Here is a 21,157-nt window from a genome sequence, read left to right as displayed (position 1 = left end):
CAGCCTTCTTGGCATGAAACATCTTCTTCAGTCCCTAATTTTCTTTCTCTTCATCTGCTCATCATCCCTCTCTTGGACTGTTGCACTCACCTCTTGGTAAGTTGGTCTCTCTACTTCATAAGTTTTCCCTTGCAATTTTCTTTTACTCAGCTGCCAAAGTGATCTTCTCAAAGCCCAGGTCTGAGCATGGTGTTCTCCAACTCAATAAATTTTTCTCTTTTCTGTCTAGCTTTGGCTTATTTACTTCCTTACCCTTTACTTTTATACAATGAAAAATAAGTTGCTAATGGGGAAGGATTATTAGGTGATATTTCCTAGGGGAGAAGGAAAGGAGGAAGAGTTTGTATTCTGTTGTTTTACAATCAGCTGTTCCCTGTGATTGGCTCTTCTGGTCTTCAAATCATGGTGAGTTGGGGAAGATGGGGAAAGCAAGAAAAGGGGGAAGGAGGTTAGATAGTTTAAACAGCAGTGGATAATTATATTCATTCACAAAAACATAAGGATAAAAAAAATGTGAGTAACAGACTCTCCTCCCTTTTTAAAAATTAGGTGACTTTTTAATATTAAGGTCATTTATTATTTGGAACTTATTGTAATGTATTATGTGAGAAGTTGGTCTCTAAGTTTTTTTCTGTTTTTTTTTTTTTTCCAACACTTTATTGTCCAGTGAAGAGTCCTTCCCCAAGAGTTTTGTTCTTAAATTTTTTGGACATTGAGCTTCATTTTCTACTGGTTCTGCCTTACCTAGGGTAGTGAGATCTTAAAACTTTTTCAGTTTTACAGCCCTATCAGTTTAAAAAACAAAAGAAAGAAAAGAAGAAAAAGAAATTGAGCAGCAGCTCACCCCAGTACTTTAGTAGATTTATCTTTTAGATACATGCATTATGGTATATGTTATATGTGATAAACTATCTGCAAAAATAGACATGGAAAAGAATGAGATAAAGATTAAAATAACCAATTTTGAAATGTTATTAACATTACAAAAAATTTTTTGGTCCCACTAAAAATATTTTTCATTTAGAGCGATGTGGTACATATGCTTTAACACTTTGTTTTAATGGCTATTGAAGTTGAAAAAGACACTCCTTCCACAAAGGAGTACAGTACTGACTGATCTTACCAAGTCAAGGTCCTCATTTTTCTATCTCATCTATTCATTATTCAGAGGTTTTGTTGAAATTTAACGAATAAATGAGTGGCTTCTGTGATGTCTGTGTGCGGGTTGAGAGGTGGACTTTGCAGCTCAGTCACAGTTACCTATTCCAGGTGGAAAAAAGGGAATACCATCAGGGGAAAGAGGAAGATTGAGGAGATAGGAAATAAGCTATTAAGTGTCTGATAATGGATTTGCTATATGCCAGGGCATGAGCTAAATGCTTTCTAACTATTATCTTATTTGATCACTACAATCTTAGGAGATAAGTTCTGCTCTGGTTCCCATTTGATGTCCTGGGTAATCCAGGTTCTAAGTGTCTTAGGAGCTTTGAACTCAGGACTTCCTGGCTGCAGATTAAGTGCTGCTTATTCCCATGGCTGCCTGCTCCCTCATATACTTCTTCCTGCATTTTCCCCTGGGCCCAACACAAGCAAACCTCCCTTCTTGTGAGAGTAGGAGGGTGGAGAAACAGCCCAGGAAGAAGCTGGGTGCTTCTGTTTTCTGGAGGGCCCCCTTCCTGAGCAAGCCCCATCAGTTCTGGACTGGAATTGGTTAGAGATGTAGATAGGGGTGGAGCCAGAGAAAGATTGGTGTTGGGAGTGGCAGGAGTCCACAAATGATTGACTCTGCCTTCATGCCTCCTCCCATAAAGCACAGATATTGGGAAGCCAGCATTAAGGATGTCACCAGCTTGGTGAACTCAGCACCTGGTCCAGTTGATTCTCATCACCATGACAACGGCCACAATGCTGGAGTTACAGACATTAAAATTGCAGTGATCAATAGAGGTCTTGAGTAGAGAGAAACTGAGAAAGAGAATTGAGCAGAGCCCAGAGGATTGTTAGCAACTGTTGAGGAAAAAAAAATTGAATTTGTTTGTCCTTGGAACATTCAAAAAAAATTTGAAACATAAAGAGTATAATTCCCTTGTAAATTTATTTGAGCTTTGTCTCTCTCTTATTCTCCCTCCTTCCCTTTTCACTTTTTAAATTTAATTATGACTCACTCGGTTTCTCCTTCTGATTGGAGTTTGTTTAGCATGTTGCATATTTAGTTACTTTGGTTGTTTTAAATATTTTATAGGCAATCATTTTTTCCTTTAAATTATCAGGTGTGGGTTTTTTTGGGCATATAATGATCTATACTTGTTGCTGACAGTCTTTGTAATCACGCTATTCATTGCTAATTTACCTTGGTCTGGTAATTAAATTTTTTTTCTCACTCTTCCTTACCCTTTTCTTCTCCCCCCTCTTTCTACTCTCTCTCCCATTCCCCAATTTTCTAGATACTTATTTTGGACATGTTCTGGGGTTTATTTTCTATTTTAATTTTTAAAATTGCATATTCAATAAATTAATCATTTTTTTCTTCTCTTTTCTTCTCTTTCTTTTTATAAATGTAAATTTTTCTCTGGGGATTGCTTTTGCTGCAACCCCAAAAATATTTCTATTTTTTCATTGTTACTACTCCATTTTTTCCCCTATGATTTGGTTTTTGATATACTCATTATTACTTGGACTCCATTCAGGTTATTATCTTGAGTTTCATTTCTTATACTCCAAGAATGTTTTTTTCCTATGATTTGATTTGTGACATTATACTCATTATTCCTTGGACCCCATTTGGGTCATCATCTTGAATTCTGTTTTTTGTACTTTATTTGTTGGTTTCATGGACAACATAGTCCTTCAAAAGCAAGCCCCCAGTTCTATTGGTTCTATTGGTAAATAACTCAGATTGTATAGGAACCGTACAACTCAGAATCAGGAAGGAATCAACAAGGGAATAAGTGATCCCTCCCTCTTAAAAGAAACTGGAGAGAGGTCAGTTAATTGCTATTGTTGGACTTTAGGCTAGAGAGCTGGGAAAAACTTCAAAGCTCAAATCTTCACCAGCCTTCATTACTTGTAATTGTTCTTCATTCACTTCAGTCATATACAACTCTTTGTATGAAGTTTTCTTGATAGAAATACTGGAGTAGTTTTCTGTTTTCTTCTCCGATCTTTTTATAGATTAGGAAACTGAGGCAAATAGGGTCACAGCTATTAAGTGTCTGATAATGGATTTGAACCCAGATCTTCCTGATTCTAGCCCTGTTACTTTATTCACTGTGCTACTTAGCTGCCCTTCATGAACATAGGCAGTTTATTTTAGGGAAAGATTAAATTCCTTCATCACAGAGAGAAATCTGAAGACTCTGAGTGAAGAACCTTCAGAGCTAACAGCAGAGAGGGAATAGAAGACAAGGCTGAAAGGTTACAGAGAACCACAGAAAACTGAAAATCAGAGTGGGAGATTAGCAAAATTCTTATTATAATATAGAAACATTGAATAGAATCTTAATTAGGCTGACAAATACCAGAGGCACCAGTGACTTAAACAAGTTTATTTTTAAGTGTATTGTCTTTCAGAGTTGTTTTAATTGAAACTTGAGTGAGAGGGTGTGTGTGTGGGGGGGGGGGGTGTGCTTGTTAGTAGAGGACAAGGTTGCTCCCACTCATAAAGAATCCGTTACAGAATAGTCTGTATGGGAAGACCTCTCTTCAGATTATCTGATAGTGAAGATTTGAACCCCTTGCAGCAGTCAGGCAAACAGTTTGGCTGATTGTAGAGCCATCCATAGAGCTCTCTAGAGTATTCTTATTTTCCACCAAGTATATAGTTTCTCTTTCTAAAAGAAGTATTTTATTCTGCATTTTTATGCACACAATCTTAAGAAAATATACATTTTTAATCATAAATCTTTTTTGAACAATTTCAATTCAGTGGGGGAGGCGTCCATCGTGTCTTCTGTTTCCAAGGTGGTATGGTTTTGCAAAACTTGATGGCTCTTTGTGATGTGAGTGTTTCCCAGAAGGTTTCTTGCAATTGCAAACCAGTATGTAACTGTATTACTGCATAGATGGTGGATTCGGTAAATGAATGGTTTACCTTCCCTACTGTAGCCTTCGTCTGGTGCTCCATTATGACCTCTCCTAGACTCTGACAGTGGAGTACTAATGCTGATTAGGCCAAAATGAGCCAGACAGGGTCAAAGCTGAAAGGATGAGCCAAGCTTCTACCACCATCTCAGTGAGGTCATAGATCCTTGATGCTTTGAAGATTCACCTATCCTTTAATCTGAGAATGAAGTATAGCTTCTTAAATTCATCATGATTATTAATGTCCTTGTCCACATAAACTTCTATTGTTAGTTGCCTTATAGGCTATATTTACCCAGCAGCTATTCTTTCAAAACAAATATTCTTAAAGCATTTACTGTGTGCAAATCTTGTGTTCAGTTTCCTTTTTGTCATAAGAAAGACTGTTATATTGAATACTTAGTGAGACAAAACAAATTCCTGCATCAATCATGTCTGAAAGATTTGTCTCATTCAGCATCTTTGGGCCCTCACCTATCTGTCAGGAGGTGGTCAACGTGTTTTGTTCAAGGATCAGAGATCTAGAGTCTCACAGGTGACTACTATGTAGTGATCTACAGACCAAAAAAATGAAGCAATACATTGATTCAGAATTTTAAAAATACAAAGTGGTTAGAAAGGGGGAGGACATAAGCATTTCGGGGAATCAGTAAAAGTGATGCTGAAATAACTGAGGGATTATATGAAGTGAAGGTGAGGATGGAGGGCAATCAAAGTCTGGAGAATGACCAGTGCAAGGAGATGGAGATTGGAGATGGAGTGCCATACGTAAAGAACACAGAGAAAAGTTGTTTGGCTGGATTAGAATGTGGGAAAAAAAAAGACTAGAATGATGGGTTGTGAAAGGCTTTTTAAAGGAAAAACTTGTATTTGATTCTAGAGTCAATAAGAAATGACTAGAGTTTCATAATAATATTAATAGCTCACTTTTATTTATTTGTTTTTTTAATTATAGCTTTTTATTTACAAGTTATATGCATGGGTAATTTTATAGCATTGACAATTGCCAAACCTTTTGTTCCAGTTTTTCCCCTTCTTCACCCCATCCCCTCTCCCAGATGGCAGATTGACCAATACATGTTAAATATGTTAAAGTCTAAATTAAATACAATATAAGTATACATGTCCAAACACTTATTTTCACTGTACATAAAGAATCAGACTTTGAAATAGTGTACAATTAACCTGTGAAGGAAATCAAAAATATAGGCGGACAAAAATATCGGGATTGGTAAGTCTATGTAATGGTTCATAGTCATCTCCCAGAGTTCTTTTGCTGGGTGTAACTGGTTCAATTCATTACTGCTCTATTGGAACTGATTTGGTTCATCTCATTGAATAGCTCACAGCAACAGAAGTGGAAACTCCAAGACCTACTAGAAGACTTAATGTCACCAGATTAAAGAGCTTCTTCATGTGTGAATAGTTCACTACAGATTAGAAGAGAAAGTGGAGCCAATGGATGGTTGGCAACAAAGTAGCAGAAAAGAAGTGGGCAACTCTCAGAGATCTGATGTATAGCATTTCATTTACTCATCTGGGTCAGAACACTTGCAAATATCAAGATTGGGTTGAAGAAAATGATGGGAGAAATTCAGAAGCTGCTAAATGAAAAATGAGAACTACAGAGTTTGTCAGCAGGATAATTTATCCATCTCTAAGAAGGCAGTGTTTATCTCCATCAAAAGTAAGATGCAAGTGAAACTCGGAAATTGCAGGATTCTTGGCTCAGTAAGAAGGGAAATGAAATTCAGTTTTATGTGGATACTAATAATCTAAAACACTTTTATAATACTCTCAGGGCTATTTATGGGCCAAAGCTCTATGGTGCATCTCAGCTATCAGTGCTGATAGAGCCACATTGATTAGTGATAAGGACATGATCTCTTAGAGATGGACTGAACACTTTGATTGTGTTGTCTACATAGTGTCATCAGTCATGCTGAATCATTGACTGTATGTCTCAGGCGGAAATTAGTTCCTTACTAGCCAAGCTGCCAACTCAGGAACTGGTTTTGAATGTAGTTGGCTCCTCTTGTGTTTTCAAGAGTCTGGTGCTAGTTCTGTTCCAGCTAAGATTTACCAGACTAGTGCTCATATAAAAGCTGACTAAAATTTTCCAGGTTATATAGGAAGAGAAAGTTATTCCTTGAGAGTGAAAGGATGTTTCCATTGTCCATCTCTACAAAGGAAAAGGAAATAGGTTGCCCTATGACAATCACAAGGGGAAATCTCCTTAATCATTGATAGAAAAATTCTTACTAGTGTCTTCCTTAATCAGCTGATCCTTCACTGGGAAGATGGTCGTCTACCTGAGAGCTAGTGTGGCTTCAGAAAGGGCCAGGCAATAGTCAGTATGGTTGTTTACTGCCTGACAACTTGAAGAGAAATGCCAGGAACAGAACAGAGTTCTGTAATACAATGTTTGTTGATTTGAACAAGGTCTTCGATATTGTTATTTATGAGGAATTGGAGATGAGCATGGTAAAATGTGATGGCTTAGAGAAGTTCATCAGTTCCATGATGGCATGCTTGCATAGTTCAGGATAATAGACAATTGATCTAGAGCTTTCCCAGTCATTGATGGAATGAAACAGGGCTGTGTGCTTACTTCCAACTTGGGCTAAAATTTTAGCATGTGATATTTTCAGTGATGTTGTCAGATGCCTTCAACAAGGATAAAAATGGTATCAAGGTCAACTGTAGCACTGATGGTAAATTATTTAACTTGAAAAGCTACAAGCCAAGACTAAAGTGGAGAGAGAGTTGGTATACAGTTTTTTGTTTGCAGGTGATTGTGCATTCAGTGTAGCATCAGAAGCTGAGATGCAATAAAACATGGGTCAATTTTCTTCTGCCTGTGCTAATTTTGGCCTAACAATTAATACCAAGAAGACAGATGTTCTTATCAGCCAAAACCTTAAGCCGTATTTACATAGAATGATCAGTTTCAGCAAATGGAAAAATTTTGAATGCTGTTGATAAGTTTACTTACCTTGGCACTGTGCTCTCTAGGGATGGACAAATAGATGTGCACATTGCCAGGGCTAGCTCAGTGTCCAGGAGGATCCGAAGAAAAATGGGGAAGAGAAGAGATAATAGACTGAAGGTCTACAGAGCTGTTGTATTGATCTCATAGTTGTATATCTATAAAACCTGGACCGCCTCCCCATTCCATGGCAGGAAACTGAATTGATTCCATTTGAATTGTTTTAGGAAGATTCTGAAGATCACTTGGGAAGATAAGGTACTGTACATCGAGGGTCTTTCTCAAGTATTCAAATTCTATAGTAGAGAGGGCAGTTCTGATGGGCAGGGCACATTATTCAAATACCAAATGTATGTTTTCTGAAAAAGACAGAGAAACTCATACAAGAAAGTACTCATATGGAAGCCAGAAGAAATAATACAAAGACATTCTTAAAGTTTTCTGGAGAACTTTGTAATCACTTGTGTGACATGGGAGACACTGGAAAAGAACTAACTGGCATTCCGTGTCTACATCAGAGAAGGATCTGTGTTCTATGAGCAAAGGAGAATTGCAGTAGTGGAAAAAAAAAATGGAAGATGTGCAAATTTAGAGAAATCTCCACTCAAAATATTCATGCAAACTATTTGTGCCTGACTTGTGGTAGAACTTTCTGAGCTTGTATCAGTCTGATCAGCCACAATCAGACACACTATACATTAATTGCAGTGTAATGATGTCATTTTGATCTTCCTGAAGTACAGAGGAGCAAAACTTATCAGCCATGTGGCAAGCATGGAACTGCTTTCCAGTTATTATCTCATGATTCTCACAGTTATCCTGGGAAGTAGATGCTTTAATTATCCCTGTTTTACTGAAGAGGAAACTGCGGCAAATAGATGAAGTGACTTGCCCAGGGCCACACAGCTAATAAGTGTCTGAGGTTACATTTGCACTCGGGCTTTTCTAACTGCAGATCATAGCTATCTTTATCTCCTGTATCACCTGCTGCTCCAGCTTCTATTGAATAAGAGAACTGGTCAGATCTGTGCTTAAGGAAAGTCATATTGGCAACTGGTGGGATGGATTATAGTAGGGAGATACTTGAGACAGGGAGACCAGTTTGGGGACCATTGCAGTGGTGCAGGAGAGAGAAGATGAGAATATGATTGTAGGTGGTCCCAGTGCAAGTAAAAAGGAAGACTCAGGTTTGAGAGAGATGACTTCAAGGGAGGGAGAATAAGTGTAGGATAAAGCTGTGGTAACATCTGCTAGGATACAAGTCAAGTATTAAGCCTGAGGATTGCCAGATCCTGGGCCCAAAAGGCAGTGCCTGCTCTAGGGAGCTCCCAATCTAATAGGGAGACAGTGCAAAAAGGTTCTGTAAAGACAAGCTGCATACACTTGTGGTTATCAAAGGAGGAAGACGTGACGATAAGAGATGAGCTCTAACATCTGAAGGAAGCCAGAACCAGAGATGAAGAAGAGATGGATAGCCCGGGAAGATAACTCGAATTGGGAGAAAGAGTACATTGTGTGTGAGCACAAGGAGGCCACTGGGTCCAAGATTGTCGGGCTATTGATCCTGGAAGTGGAAATTATTGGGAATGCCTGAGAAAGAAAAGAGGAGCAAGTCATGAGATTTGTTGAGATGAGGGCTACATGATATGGTGTTTGAGGGAGAGTCAATAGGAGTATTGAAGTCCCTCAGTATAAGGGTAAATATTAGGAAAGCAGCTGAGTAAAATATCTTACTCACTTGAGTAAGGAAGGAGAATGATCTGGAAATCAATAGCTAATAATCACTGTGGTTTGTACTGGGTGAAAAGTTGTAATAGTTTGGACTTCAAAGGAGGAGCTGGTCTTGAGAGATGTGGTCAAGGGCATAGCTAGCAGTGGGGTAGGGAGCGAAGAGCGTGGAGATACCCTTTCCAGTACAGCCAGTACTGGAGATGGTAACAGAGCTATAGCATCAATTGGAGAAGCCAGATCTCACTGAAGTCTGCTCACTGTGGCATAGAAATGCCCAAAGGGACTTGGAGGAGCTGGCATAACTACAAGGAGGGATATGGTCTGAGGGAAACCATCTCTGGAACAAACTAGGGCTAGTTTATTTCCAGGCAGCCTGAGGATCTGACATGACAGAGTAGTAGAATAGCCATCTTACTTCATATGGCATGAGAGGTAGGAGGAGAGATGATGGGATATGGCCGAGCATAGCAGATAGGTTAGAATGCTCCAAGTTTTGATAGTTCTGGGTTTTGAGAATTTCTGCAGATTTACCCCTTGTGTAGTTTCACCCTCTCTAGTCTTAATTTCTCCATTTGTAAAAGAAGAGGACTGGAATAGATGGCCTCTGAGTCCCTTTTTAACTTAGGAGCAAAAGTATATAAAAGTTATTTTATATTAATGTTTTCAGACTTTTCTAGTTTTTCATAAAGTTGTATACTCTTACATCTTGGTGACATAACTGCTCTGTAGCAGGTATCAGAAAGATCTTTTGTTAAGGGACCAATCGCCACATATTAATCAGCAAATTCCTTGCAGCTAGAAATCTAATAGCCACTAAAGCTGAAGATGAGGAAAATGGCTTCTCCTCTCTTGGAGAAGATGCATTTCAGTTAGCAGGTGCAGAGTACTTTTGTAACCCAGAGAACTTCTTAATGTGGGAAAATTTGGTCACCCAAGTATTTTCTGGGAATTCATGGAAAGCTTTCAGGCACATGACTGGTCTCCACCATGAAAGGAAGCTATGCTGTATTTGAGGTCTTCAGCTTCCTAGAAGTAAAGCCAAGATGATGTCACTCTTAAATCAAGTGTAATTTATCCCAGGAGCCACAGAGAAAGTCAGCACTGCTCTGGTCATTAGATATCCCAGCAGGAGGGATTAGGAACACTGCTTGCCAGGATATTGGACAGGAAGATCCCCACATGTCCAGCCTAGAGGTGTCATCACCAAGCACAGGGCCCAGAAGTGTCTGAATCTGAGTTTTAAACTGACCTACTAGGGTGAATTTCCATTATCTTGACTCAGACCAGGAAGAAAATTGGAATTGAGAGAACGAGAGCAAGTATAAATCAGTACTCTTCAGTGTTCAGCTTTCTCTCCTTCTGTCCTTTTTTTAAAATTAGTTTTCTTTGGCATCATATTTTTGTTTTAAGATGAGAGATTGTGACCAACAGTTGTGTTACTAAAATAATTCCTGGAAAAGCCTGATTGATGTATATCCCAATGTTTAATACCTCCTGGGGGAACCTAACTAACTTCATACATCAATTTGTGTGTGCATGCATATGCATGTATGTATGTTGAGCAATTGTTAGATCCTGGGGGCAGGAAGAAATTGGAACAAAAACATTGATTAATTCTATGAGTGTTCCCAATGACTTTCTCTTAACAAACTCAGTGAAGATGCCAGTTTTCAAGTATTTTGTCATGGTTCTAACGTGATGCCTCCAGATCAATGTGTCTACCATGCCCATGAACAAATAGTTGTTGATAATGAGATTCTTCTGTCTTTCTCCTGATCCCTATCCAGATCTTCTGGCCTTTGATTCTCATTTTGGGGTGACCAGTTTAAAAGCCATGAACAACTGCAGCTAATAGACAATACTCATTGTATCTCTACATTCCCCAGTGGGGAATGAGGAGGTGGGGTGGTCAAGGTCCTTGAGAGCATTGTTGGGGGGAATTCCCTTCCCCCTCAAAGATCTTCATCACAGCAAGCCTGTTTCAGTCCGCTTGAACTCAGTTCAACCCTTTACTCACTCCTTCAGATTATTGCAGTGACCTATAAAACTTTTAAGGTTTTATATTCAGTTTGTAGTTTTCATATTGATGACACTGATAATAATGGTAATACCAATTTGGCTTTAAATTTTGCAAGGTATTTGGCAGATAAGATTTAGAAGCCCATATTTTTGAAATCTAGGCAAGTGCTCTTTGATTTAAAATCAAATATGTTTTATTTTGGAGGCTTCCCAGCATATTTTTTTCATTTTTATTTTTGTAGATTGTTGAGACTTGGGGGAAGAGAAACCCTGAGGGTGTGTAATGTGTCACCTCTAATTTAGTTTTTTATGTCTAAGTTTAGAGGGTTTTTTTTTCAAAAATAATAAAAAGAAAATGCTGTGGCTATTTAATCAGTCCATTGATGGGCCAACATCTGTGATTCTGTTTGCCCTACCTTCTTTAGACAGATGTCATCCATCTACCTAGTGCTCTATGATTATCTCTCTAAAAATTCACTTGATTATTATGAATGGCTAACCAGATGTCCCATGTGGGGAGGTGGGTGCAGCAGAGAGAAGGAGAAATCATCTGGAGGGGGGAAAGGGGAACGAGATTTACTTGGACTTTTTTTGTCAAAGGAATCCTTAGGCCATAGGTACTTCTTGAGGATAATTATCTTGGCATCTTAAAGTTGATGTCACGGTACTTTGCTGATCAGAACTCTACAGTAGTATAATTTGTTCTTATCTTCCTTTGATCCCTGAATAGCTAGGTCCCTGCTGTGAGTCCCTCTGGCTCCAGTGTCTTCTGCCTTCCTGCCTTTGCTCAGCTGTCCAATCTTCTCCCTCTCTTTGGGATTACCATTAAAGGGCTAATTACTAAAGTTAATTTAGAAGTTGAGCAATGGTGACTCTGTTAAACATCTATCTTAACTTACAAAAGAAATGTTATAAACTGTTAGTTGTTTCTAAAATCCAATCATTTTTTTTTTCTTTTTCTACCTTTTAAAAGTATTATGCATTCCAAAGATCAGGAGTTAGGAACTGAAAGTAGACATTCCCTTTCCTAGGCCTGTATGCATGGCCCTGCTCCAACTGCTAAATATATTAAAACAGAAATGGAAACCAATTCTCCCCCTCAAGGAACTTATATTCCTGTGTGAATTACAACGATGAATAATTGGTCTCGAGACACCTTGAGGAAGAGAGAGAACTGAGAGCCAGGAGGATCAGGGAAGGTTTTCTCATGAGTTGTCACCTGAACTGTGTAAAGGAAGTCAGGGACTTCAGAAGGCGGAGCTGAGAAGTTAGTGAATTCTAGGAGCAAGGAATAGCTACAGATCTTGGCTGGGCTATGTCTAGCAACTGGATTTGAACTCAGTACTGGGCTAGTGAGAAGTCCAGTTGCTTCTTCTCTCTTGCTGGCCCAGACCTTGAGGGAGGCCTTTCCCAGGGCCTCCCCTCTCCTGAGCCAGCTCTCAGCTCTGCCCTTGATGGAAAAGGGTTTTCCTTTCAAACAGGCTGTGGGAAGACATTGGGAAAGAGGAATTATCCAAGATAATTCTGGCTGCCTTGGCAATCCCAGCTCCTGGATCTCCCCCAGCCATTTTCCCTTTACCCCAAAGGTTTCTGTTCTCATTTGCTTAATCCTTTTATAAACTAGGAGCCCATGATTCTTTCTTAGGTTCATCTTGGAGCCGCCATGTCAGGAAGGTTCCCAACACTTATCTGAGTGCTTGTGCAGGGTACACACAGATCAGCACTTCAGGACTTAACTGCTTCATTCTCCAGAATCCAGGCCCTTTGGTGGAACTTGAGAGGAGAAAACCAGCTCGTTAAAAACAGGGGAGAGTGAACAAGGGGAGCAGAGGCTAAGATGGGGAAGAGGCCCCAGCTCTGTTCTCAGAAGCATACATAACTGTGGTGGGGCCCACTCCCTCAGCTTTCTATTTCTCTTTCCTGGGGAACCATTATCATGGATAGTAGCCACGGCATCCTGCTTGGCATTTCCCCTTTTCTTCCCAGGTCCATGCACTCCCTTCACTCTGTGCCCCCTCCCTCACCCTTTGGAATGGGAGGAGGACTTTTTATCTGTCATGGGGGCTCCTAGTGGATCCACACTCAGTACCCAGCAACTCTTGTTTTTGTGTCCTTGGTGTAATATAAAATAGTAATTTGAAGTTGGAAAGGAATTGGCTATCTAGCAAAGACAAGATGTGAAAGGGTATCAGCCAGGCCCCACTGCCCTGAGAAACGGGGTCCAAAGAATGGGGAGGAGACAATGTGGGATGTGGGAAGAGCACCAGTTGGCTCCTGTGTCAGAGGACCCCACCATTTCCTGTCACCTTTGTGATTTGGCCTGTTTCCCCCTTTGTAAAGGAGTGGAGTTAATCTAGATGCCCTTTGATGAGTCCCACTTTGTGAGCCTTGAAGTCCTTAATGAAAAAACCGTGCACTAGTCAGGAAAGCCAGAAGAACATCTCTGAGTGCCTGTAAGTGGGCCCGGAGGGCATTTGGAGAAGCCCGAGGCCCCAGAGCCTGGGTAACATCCAATGGGAGGTGTGAAGCCAGCCCTAGCTCCTAGTCTGCCAATGAGGACTAAGAGCTGGACTCTTGTTCCAGCTCCAAGCCCAGGTAGGAAAATGTGCCATGGAGCTCTGCTCCCACATCCAGGAATGCAGGAAGGGTGGAACCTGGCCTTGGCCCAGCCATAAGGCCTCTCTGCTCATGGTAAAAAGAATAAAACTGATTAGGTAAATGTGATTAGAAATAGTTGGCCATTGTGCCATAATAATTTCAAATCATCGATCCCTGGGAAATAGTAATGGAGTAAGGCCATCTCTTGGGTAAAAGGAAGTGAGCTTAGTTCTCCCCAGGATGTTTGCTTGACAAGCTTGAGCGCTGTAATGTTCCTGTTAATTCTCAGAGATTAGGGATCCCACCCTCCTGGGACTAAGAGCAAGCAGCCTTCTCTGGCAGTTCACTGTCCAAGGTGCCTTTGTGGCTAGGAGTTTTCCCTACTCTAACCCTCTGTCTTCTCCTTTTCAGAGTTACATCCATGGGAGCAGCCAGGCTCAGTTTGTGGCTGAATCACACATCATTCTACTGCTGAGTATCCTTTAAATTATGGATGGGGGAGGAGAGACAGACCAAAGCAAGGAGCCTGACTGGGAGGGAGAGCCCTCAGCTGGCCTTGCAGCCAGGGGCCCTGGTTCATTGGCAGCTTGGGATCCAGCTGACCCGACCTCAGGCAAAGCCGTCCAGTCTGCTCATTGGTGAGTAAGGACAAAAGGACTATACCTGCAGCTCCTCCATGCCCTCCTGCTCACTGAGAGTTCCCTGGTTTGAGGCTGGTAATTTATTGTCTCTACCTTAGACACACACGACTTCTTCCAAGCATTCTGTGTCAGAGTGCCCAGCCCCTTGTTAGGTGTGATCCTGGCATCTGTCTCTTTGCTGGTTTCTGCTTTTTGGGGACCTGGTCACTTCACTCTGCGTTCATCAAGGGTGGCTTTCCAGAATCCCCTCTTCTTTGATTTTAAAAGTGTTATTCCTCCTTAGACTACGCTGCTAAGGAAATGCAGTGTAGTAACAGATGGGAGAGTTGTTTAGGTAGGAACAAAGGAAATGGGCATTTATATACAGCCTGCTATGTGCCAGGCACTGTCATAAGCATTCTACAAACACTGTATTGTTTGATCCTCAGAACAACCCTGTTATATGTTTGCTAATATTGCCCTCACTTTACAATTGAGGAAACTGACTCAGGCAGGCAGATGACTTGCCCAGGACCACAACTGGTCAATATATGATGACAGATTATTCTCAGAGAAAAAAAATTTTTTTTTAATGTGCTCTTCCTATGGATAGACATACTGCAAGTTAATATGCAAGTTGAAATATTTTTTTCACTTTCTGTCTCCCCGTAATGGTCTAATATTGTTTTAATACTTAATTTCATTTATCTTTAAATTGATAAAACCTTTTCCTCCTTGTCTGATAATGTAACCTTTTAATTGGTATAGTTGAGAATGGTGCTGTGTGTAATGTTGACATGTTACCAGTTCAGGAGAATGTTCACAGCTTCTCGATATTGTATATAGTTTATGCAAATAGGAGCAGCTTTTTTGTGTCTGTGTAACTCAAATTTGTGTAATTCAATTTTTATTTATGCAGTAGGGAAGTGATTGATATGTTAGAAGTGTAACTATGAAATGACATCCAAGATTTGAAAACTTTGGAGTAAAACTATTGGAATATTTAGAGCTGCCCATGAACTACAACTGATTAGACTGATGTGGGAACACTAACTACATTTCTATCCTAATGTTAATGATTACTTTTGAATCAAATGAGTTCAACTAACAGTTTATTTTTTACTTAGAAAAGAAGAAATGGTGAAATGAAATTGAGTTTTGCCAGTTTCCTAACCGAGATAAGAAAAGAGAGAGAGAGAGAGAGAGAGAGAGAGAGAGAGAGAGAGAGAGAGAGAGAGAGAGAGAGAGAGAGAGAGAGAAAGAAATAGCGTGTGCACGCTGCTTTTAAGGCTCTAAGAGGTCATGGTGCTTTGTCCCAAAGGATTTACTAAATATTCTAGCTTCTGAGAGAATTAAGCATTGGAAGAAGGAACAAAAGAAGGATTATGAGTTGTTTAAGAAGCATGAATCACAAGGGAAGGTGATCAGTCTGGAGAAGTTTGAAATTGTGAAGAAGCTAGATAGATTTTAGGGAGGAATTTTAGGAGAGATGGAAGAAAAAAATCCGAAGATTGGCTTATTCTAAAGGAGATGATCCAAAGAAAAAAGAATGAGACTGATGTGGAGAAAAGGAAGAGAGAGACTCAATCAGAGGGACCTGAGGAGGAGAAGAATCCCAGAGAGCAGGAGAAGCTGCTAAAGGACAGAGCCAAGGGAGAGGGGGTGGAGAGAAGAAAATGGCTTCAGAAGAAGGTGGGAACTGAAAAGAAGTGGGAGGTAACTGTCCAAATACTAAAAGGGAGAGAGGGAGAGGGAGCTCTCTAGTCCTTCAGGTTTTTATTTCCTTAGGACATGGTCCCATCTACTTCCTCCTTTCCAAACTCTAACCCCACAGTGTCCTACCCAAGTTCTTTCTATTTCCTCTGAGGCCTCTGGGTGATACATTGGATAGAGTGCTGGGCCTGGGGTTAGGAAGTCTTAAGTTCAAATCCTCCTTTAGACACATCCTATCTGTGAAACCCTGGACAAGTTACTTCATCTATAATGGGGCTAATATGAGCGGCTGCCTCTCAGGTTGTTTTGAGGACCATTTGAGCCTTTGGCATGGTAACCAGCCCAAAATAGAGACTTAATAAATGCTTTTTTTCCTTTTCTACTGTGCCCTCTGAAACTTTTATTCCCTACTTAACAAACTTCCTCTCTTTCTTATTCCATAATTAATAAAACTCCCTTTTAAGTTTCTTCCCTCTCCTGGCTCTGGCCAAGAACTGGCTCCCCCTCATGGCATCCCTGACTGCCCGGTCCAGCCTTGGTCTGATTGGTCAGGTTGGGGGTTAGCTCCCTTCAGCACATCACTCAGAAGCCTGACCTTGAAGCTCACTGCAGCCCAGTTGATCTCTCACTTTCTGTCCTGATGACTGCAGCCCAGTTGATCTCTCACTTTCTGTCCTGATGACTGTTGTCTGCTGACCCTTGGGCTATTCTGTGTCCTTTCTCAACATGTTCTGTGCCTGGACCTTGTTCTTGTCACCACCTTCCCCCTGTAGATGGGAAGTTGCTCAGGAGCAGACTCTCATCTTTGTAACCCCTTTGCCTGGCACAGAGCAGGTACCTCAGAAAGACTTTCTTTTTTTTCCCTGAGGCAATTAGGATTGAGTGACTTGCCCAGGGTCACACTGGGCAGAAAATGTTAAGTGTTTGAGGCCAGATTTGAACTCAGGTCCTCCTGACTTCAGAGCTGGTGCTCTTAACTACTGCACTATCCAGCTGTCCCTTCAGAAAGACTTTCTGAGTGTCGTGTCTAAGTAAGAGCGCTCCCACCCTCTTCCCCTCAGTACCCTGCTGATTGCTGACTCAGAACCAGGATGTGGACACCCATGTGTCCTATTCCTTCTTGGGAAGATGCCAGGGAGGTGACCTCACACAGGGACTTCCAGGCCCAGACACCTAGCGGAACTCCCAGGGTGTGGGGAAGAGGCAGCAAGAAGGCCATTTACAGGCCTTTTCTGTGCTATTTGTTCCAGGACCAGGAAGGTAGGTACCTTCTCCTGTGGCCGTCTCTGGTTCCTCCAGCCCTCCATCTCTGTGAGTCAGAGCCATCTCCTGTCTGGAAGGGGGAGAAGGGAAGCAATACAAAATGTCCTTTTCCTGCTACCTCTTAGCTCAGTCCCACCTGTCTCCATGCCTTCCCATCTTGTGCCCTCTGGAGCCACTTCCCTGTTAGAAACCAGTTGCTCTCTCTGCCTCCTCAGCTGCCATCCCCTGTCCCTTTCTGCGGTGCCCTTTGGGCCCCCCGTGGCTCCCTCCCTCCATGCCCGTGCACACTTGGCCACCACCTTCCTTCCCACCCACAACCAGAGCCCTCTGCTGCTGCGCCCCTTAGGTTCCCTCCCTCTGCCTCTACCTTGGTCATGATGCTTGCTCTCATTCTGGTCCCTTCCATTCTGTCCTCTCCCATCGCCACCCCCAGCCATTCTCCTGAACACTTCTCATCGAGGCCTGCTGGCCTGGTGTCTCACACAAAATGGCTCCTGGCACAAGACTAGAGAGAGACCAGAAACTCGGAGAGGTGGGAAAGACAAAGGAAGGGACCCGAGGCACGGGCACCACGAGTGCAGAGACACAAAGACAGAGAGCCTTCTGGAGGAGACGGGGTCCCTAGTCTTCGGAGGGAATCACGTGCAACAGGGAAGGACCAGTGGGTTGGGAACTTCCCCAGTACGTCCATGTCTCCATTAAAGCCCCACATCTTACAGGAAGCCTTTCTTGAACCTCCACAGAAGCCCATTGCCAATGCCCTCCATCTGTACATACGTCTTCCCTTGATTGGACACTCTTTGAGGGCAGGGATTGGCTCTGCCTTTCTTTGTATCCTCAGCATTTAGTACAGTCCCCACCAGTATCCTCTGCAGGAGCAGCAGCAGCAGCATCCAACATCTGCTCTTTTGACCTCTCCCAACCTCTGAATCAAACCTCTCCCATACTTGTAATGTGTTTTCATCCACCTCAGCTCAGAGCTACATCATCAATGCCCATTTGAATATTTCAGATGAAGTTTTCCAGAGACATCTTGGACTGAACACATCTTTCTCCAAAAGCTCACCCATCTTCCAAACTCCTCTCTTTCTTCAAGGGCATTATCTGGGTTTCTGGCCTTGACTTTACCTTCAGCTCCACTACCTGTCAGTTGTGAAATCTTATCATTTCTAGTACCATGATGTCTCCCTGTCTTAGCTCTTCTCCAGGCACTCTGCCACCATGAGTTTAGACCCACATCACCTCTCACTTGAGTGCTCTGCATCCTGGCTTTCCCTTCTCAATTCTGTTTCTTACACCTTTGGCTAACTTTGTCCCCGTGCTCCCCTGCTTAGCCAACTTCAGTGGCTCATTATTATCTCTAGGCTCAAATAGAAAGCTTGGTCTTTGAAGTTCTTTCTAAAGTGGACCCAACCTATTGGTCCTTGTTTATTACACATGATTCCCCCTAACAGATACTAGGGGCCCCGTCTCCTCTTCAAAAGACTCCATCTCCATTTCTGTGTCTTTGCACTAGGTGGTGCTTGTGTCTGGGGTGCCCTTCATCATTCTCACCTCTCAGAGTCTCTGGTTTCTCTCTAATCTTGTGTTGGGCAGCACTTTTTTGGATTTCCCCTAGCTGCTGTTTCTGCTCCCTCAGTTCTATTCACATGTTGTTTTCCCCCATTGGATCATCACCTCCTTGTGGCTGGGCAGGATGCTGTTAATTGCGTGTGAGTCCTGAATTCCTCCCTCTCAGAATGTGCTCAATCTAGTACTGTCTCCTGATGGTTTCTCTTCTGTTCTCAAACAGCCAGGAAGCAAGCTCTGGTCTGGATCCTGGCATCTGGTCTGTGGAACTCCCCGGGGGTGCTCATTTGCATCTGTAAAGCTTGAGAGGAGGCCCCAAGAACCTGAGTCCTTGTCCATGCCAGGGTCTCCTTCCAGGAACAGACCCCCAGGGAGTCTGGCCTCCGGCCTGGAGGGATTCAGAATCTCAAAGGTTTGGGGGCCAAGTCTCCGGGGAAGGGGCACCATGCTGGTCATGTGATGAGAAGTCCCTAGCCCTTTGTTACCAGCCAGAGACCACCCTGTATTTATTTGCTTTGGCTTTGGGAATATGGCCATCTGTTTGTTGTTTTGGAGATTTCTTTTGAAGGAGAGTGTCATTCTTAAGCCCCCTTTTGCTGAATTCTGAAGTATGAATAATATGCATATGTACGGCAAAGGATCTTGCTGGGAGGCCCAGGACGTGGTTGTCTTTTCAAAATATGCTTTTAATGCCTATAATATAGCATCATTTTTTGTTGTTGTTGTTTTTTGTAATCTCCTCTGTTACATATCCCAAAACATGATTCTGAGAAGGAGTCTTTGGGCTTCTCCATTTACTGGATTGATGGGATCCATGACATTAGAGGCTTCAGAAGCTCTGATGTCCAGACAATCCAGGTAAGCTGATGGATTGGGGGAGGAGAGAAGGGGAGAGAGGGGGATGGGGGGAGAGAGAGGAGAGAGAAGAGAGAGAGGAGAGAGAGGAGAGAGGAGAGAGAATGTGTGTATATGAACATTCCAACCTCTCATTCTGGGGTGGCAGGGAGAGTTAGTGACATGTAGGCGTGGCTCTTCCTGGTCTCTGCTCTTCTGCTGTTTCCTTGACAACAGCCCTAGATGCTGCCATCACCATGGGGATGGTCCTTCTCAACGAAGCTGCCACCTCCAAAGGGGATGTGGGCAAAAGGAGAAGTAAGTAATCCCTTGCAGAACTGGTTGGTCCTTAGAAGCCTGGGTGGGGGTGGGGATCAAGGCTGCTTCCTCTTCAGGATAGCTGGGGCAACAACTAGAAGCCGAAATATCTGCAATGGAGCTATAGCCTTGGTTTACCCATTTGCAGAAATGAGGGATGAAGTGTAAGTGTGGCCCGAAAGAGGCGCTGTGGGAACTCATCTTAGCTAGACTTCCTTGGGAAATCGAACCTACCCTTCCGGTTTGTGTGAAGTGACACAGTCAACATCAGAATGTTGGGAGACAATACTAGAAAGCCCATGGCTCTCTGAAGTAGTAATGATTCACAATATTGACAGTGGGCTGACAGCTCACTGGGGCATTGCAGGTAGGGCTGTGGGAAAGAATGGACCGAGAAGTATTTATTTAGTGCCTCCTGTTTGCCAGGCACTCTTCTGGGCATTGGGAACACAGAGAATGACACGGTTTCTGCTTCCCAGCAGTTCACAGTCAAGGGCTGACCATGTGCCAGTGACTGTATACACACCAGCTAGGACAGTGGACCTCAGAAGCTTGGGATTGGGAGATGCTGGATCTCAGGAGTCCCTGGCCACAGAACGTGTGGAAGGGAGTGGCTTCATAGCTATGGTTTGAGACTCTTAAGGAAATGGGCAATTGCCATTCTTGGGGAGTTTCAGAGACTTGAACTGATTCCTAATAGAAGTTCACAAAAGAAATCCTTACAAAGTAGCCATTTGTTCTTGAGTCATTGATATTAGTTAACAACTTAGTCTCTTAAGTCAGATGAAGACAAAGGTGAAGGTCCACAGTGACAAAGAAACTGAACCATCTCCATTCTCTTCAGTGAAGTTTCTTTATTGTTTTTGGATCTCCAGTGCCTGACACTGCATGGCATACAGTAGGTGCTTACTAATGCTTTGGTTTACATCATTGATCATACATATGTGTCAGCACATACAATGTGTCATTACATTGTGCAGAAAGCTGTGACACCTCCCCTTATATGATTGATTGTCCTGGAAGAAAGATATTTTGGCTTAGAAATCAGATTTACTGAGAATCTAACATTTTGTCTCTTTGTAAATTATGTAGGGTCCTCCATGAATGGTAAGAAACAAACCTCCTTCTACTCATGGCCTTCTGGGATGGGCAGCTAATGAAAGCCAGTAAACCCTCAGCGACCCTGGGACACTGTATAGGCAGAGAAGGGGCTGAAAGGGGGAGTTGGTTCTGTTCTGGCCAAGTGACTCTCATTCCAGGAGGCCAGTGGCCCATTGTCACCTTTTCCTATCCCAGTGCTTAGTTCCCTTCATTTTTAAGGTGAAGCTAATATTATTTGTCCTACCTGACAGGACTTTTTGGGAAGACAGAATGTATTTGCTCATAAGATTCATAGATTTAGAGTTGAGAGGGACTTCATAAA

General features: G+C 42.2%; 1 protein-coding gene across 3 annotated transcripts in view; it reads left to right on the top strand.

The window, feature by feature from the left end:
* Positions 1–21,157, top strand: part of TUSC3 (tumor suppressor candidate 3) — a 76,953-nt gene that overhangs the window by 43,140 nt on the left and 12,656 nt on the right. For all 3 annotated transcript variants that reach the window (XM_051965382.1, XM_051965383.1, XM_051965380.1), the window contains exons 7-8: positions 13,829–13,892; positions 19,660–19,734. In XM_051965382.1, coding sequence (XP_051821342.1) covers positions 13,829–13,892; positions 19,660–19,734 — 139 coding nt within the window. The remainder of the gene's footprint in view (positions 1–13,828; positions 13,893–19,659; positions 19,735–21,157) is intronic.

This window comes from Antechinus flavipes, chromosome 6 (assembly GCF_016432865.1).
Source record: "Antechinus flavipes isolate AdamAnt ecotype Samford, QLD, Australia chromosome 6, AdamAnt_v2, whole genome shotgun sequence".
NCBI classification, from domain to species: domain Eukaryota; kingdom Metazoa; phylum Chordata; class Mammalia; order Dasyuromorphia; family Dasyuridae; genus Antechinus; species Antechinus flavipes.
The sequence above is the reverse complement of the archived record's forward strand: the minus strand, read 5'-3'. Positions and strand labels throughout refer to the sequence as shown.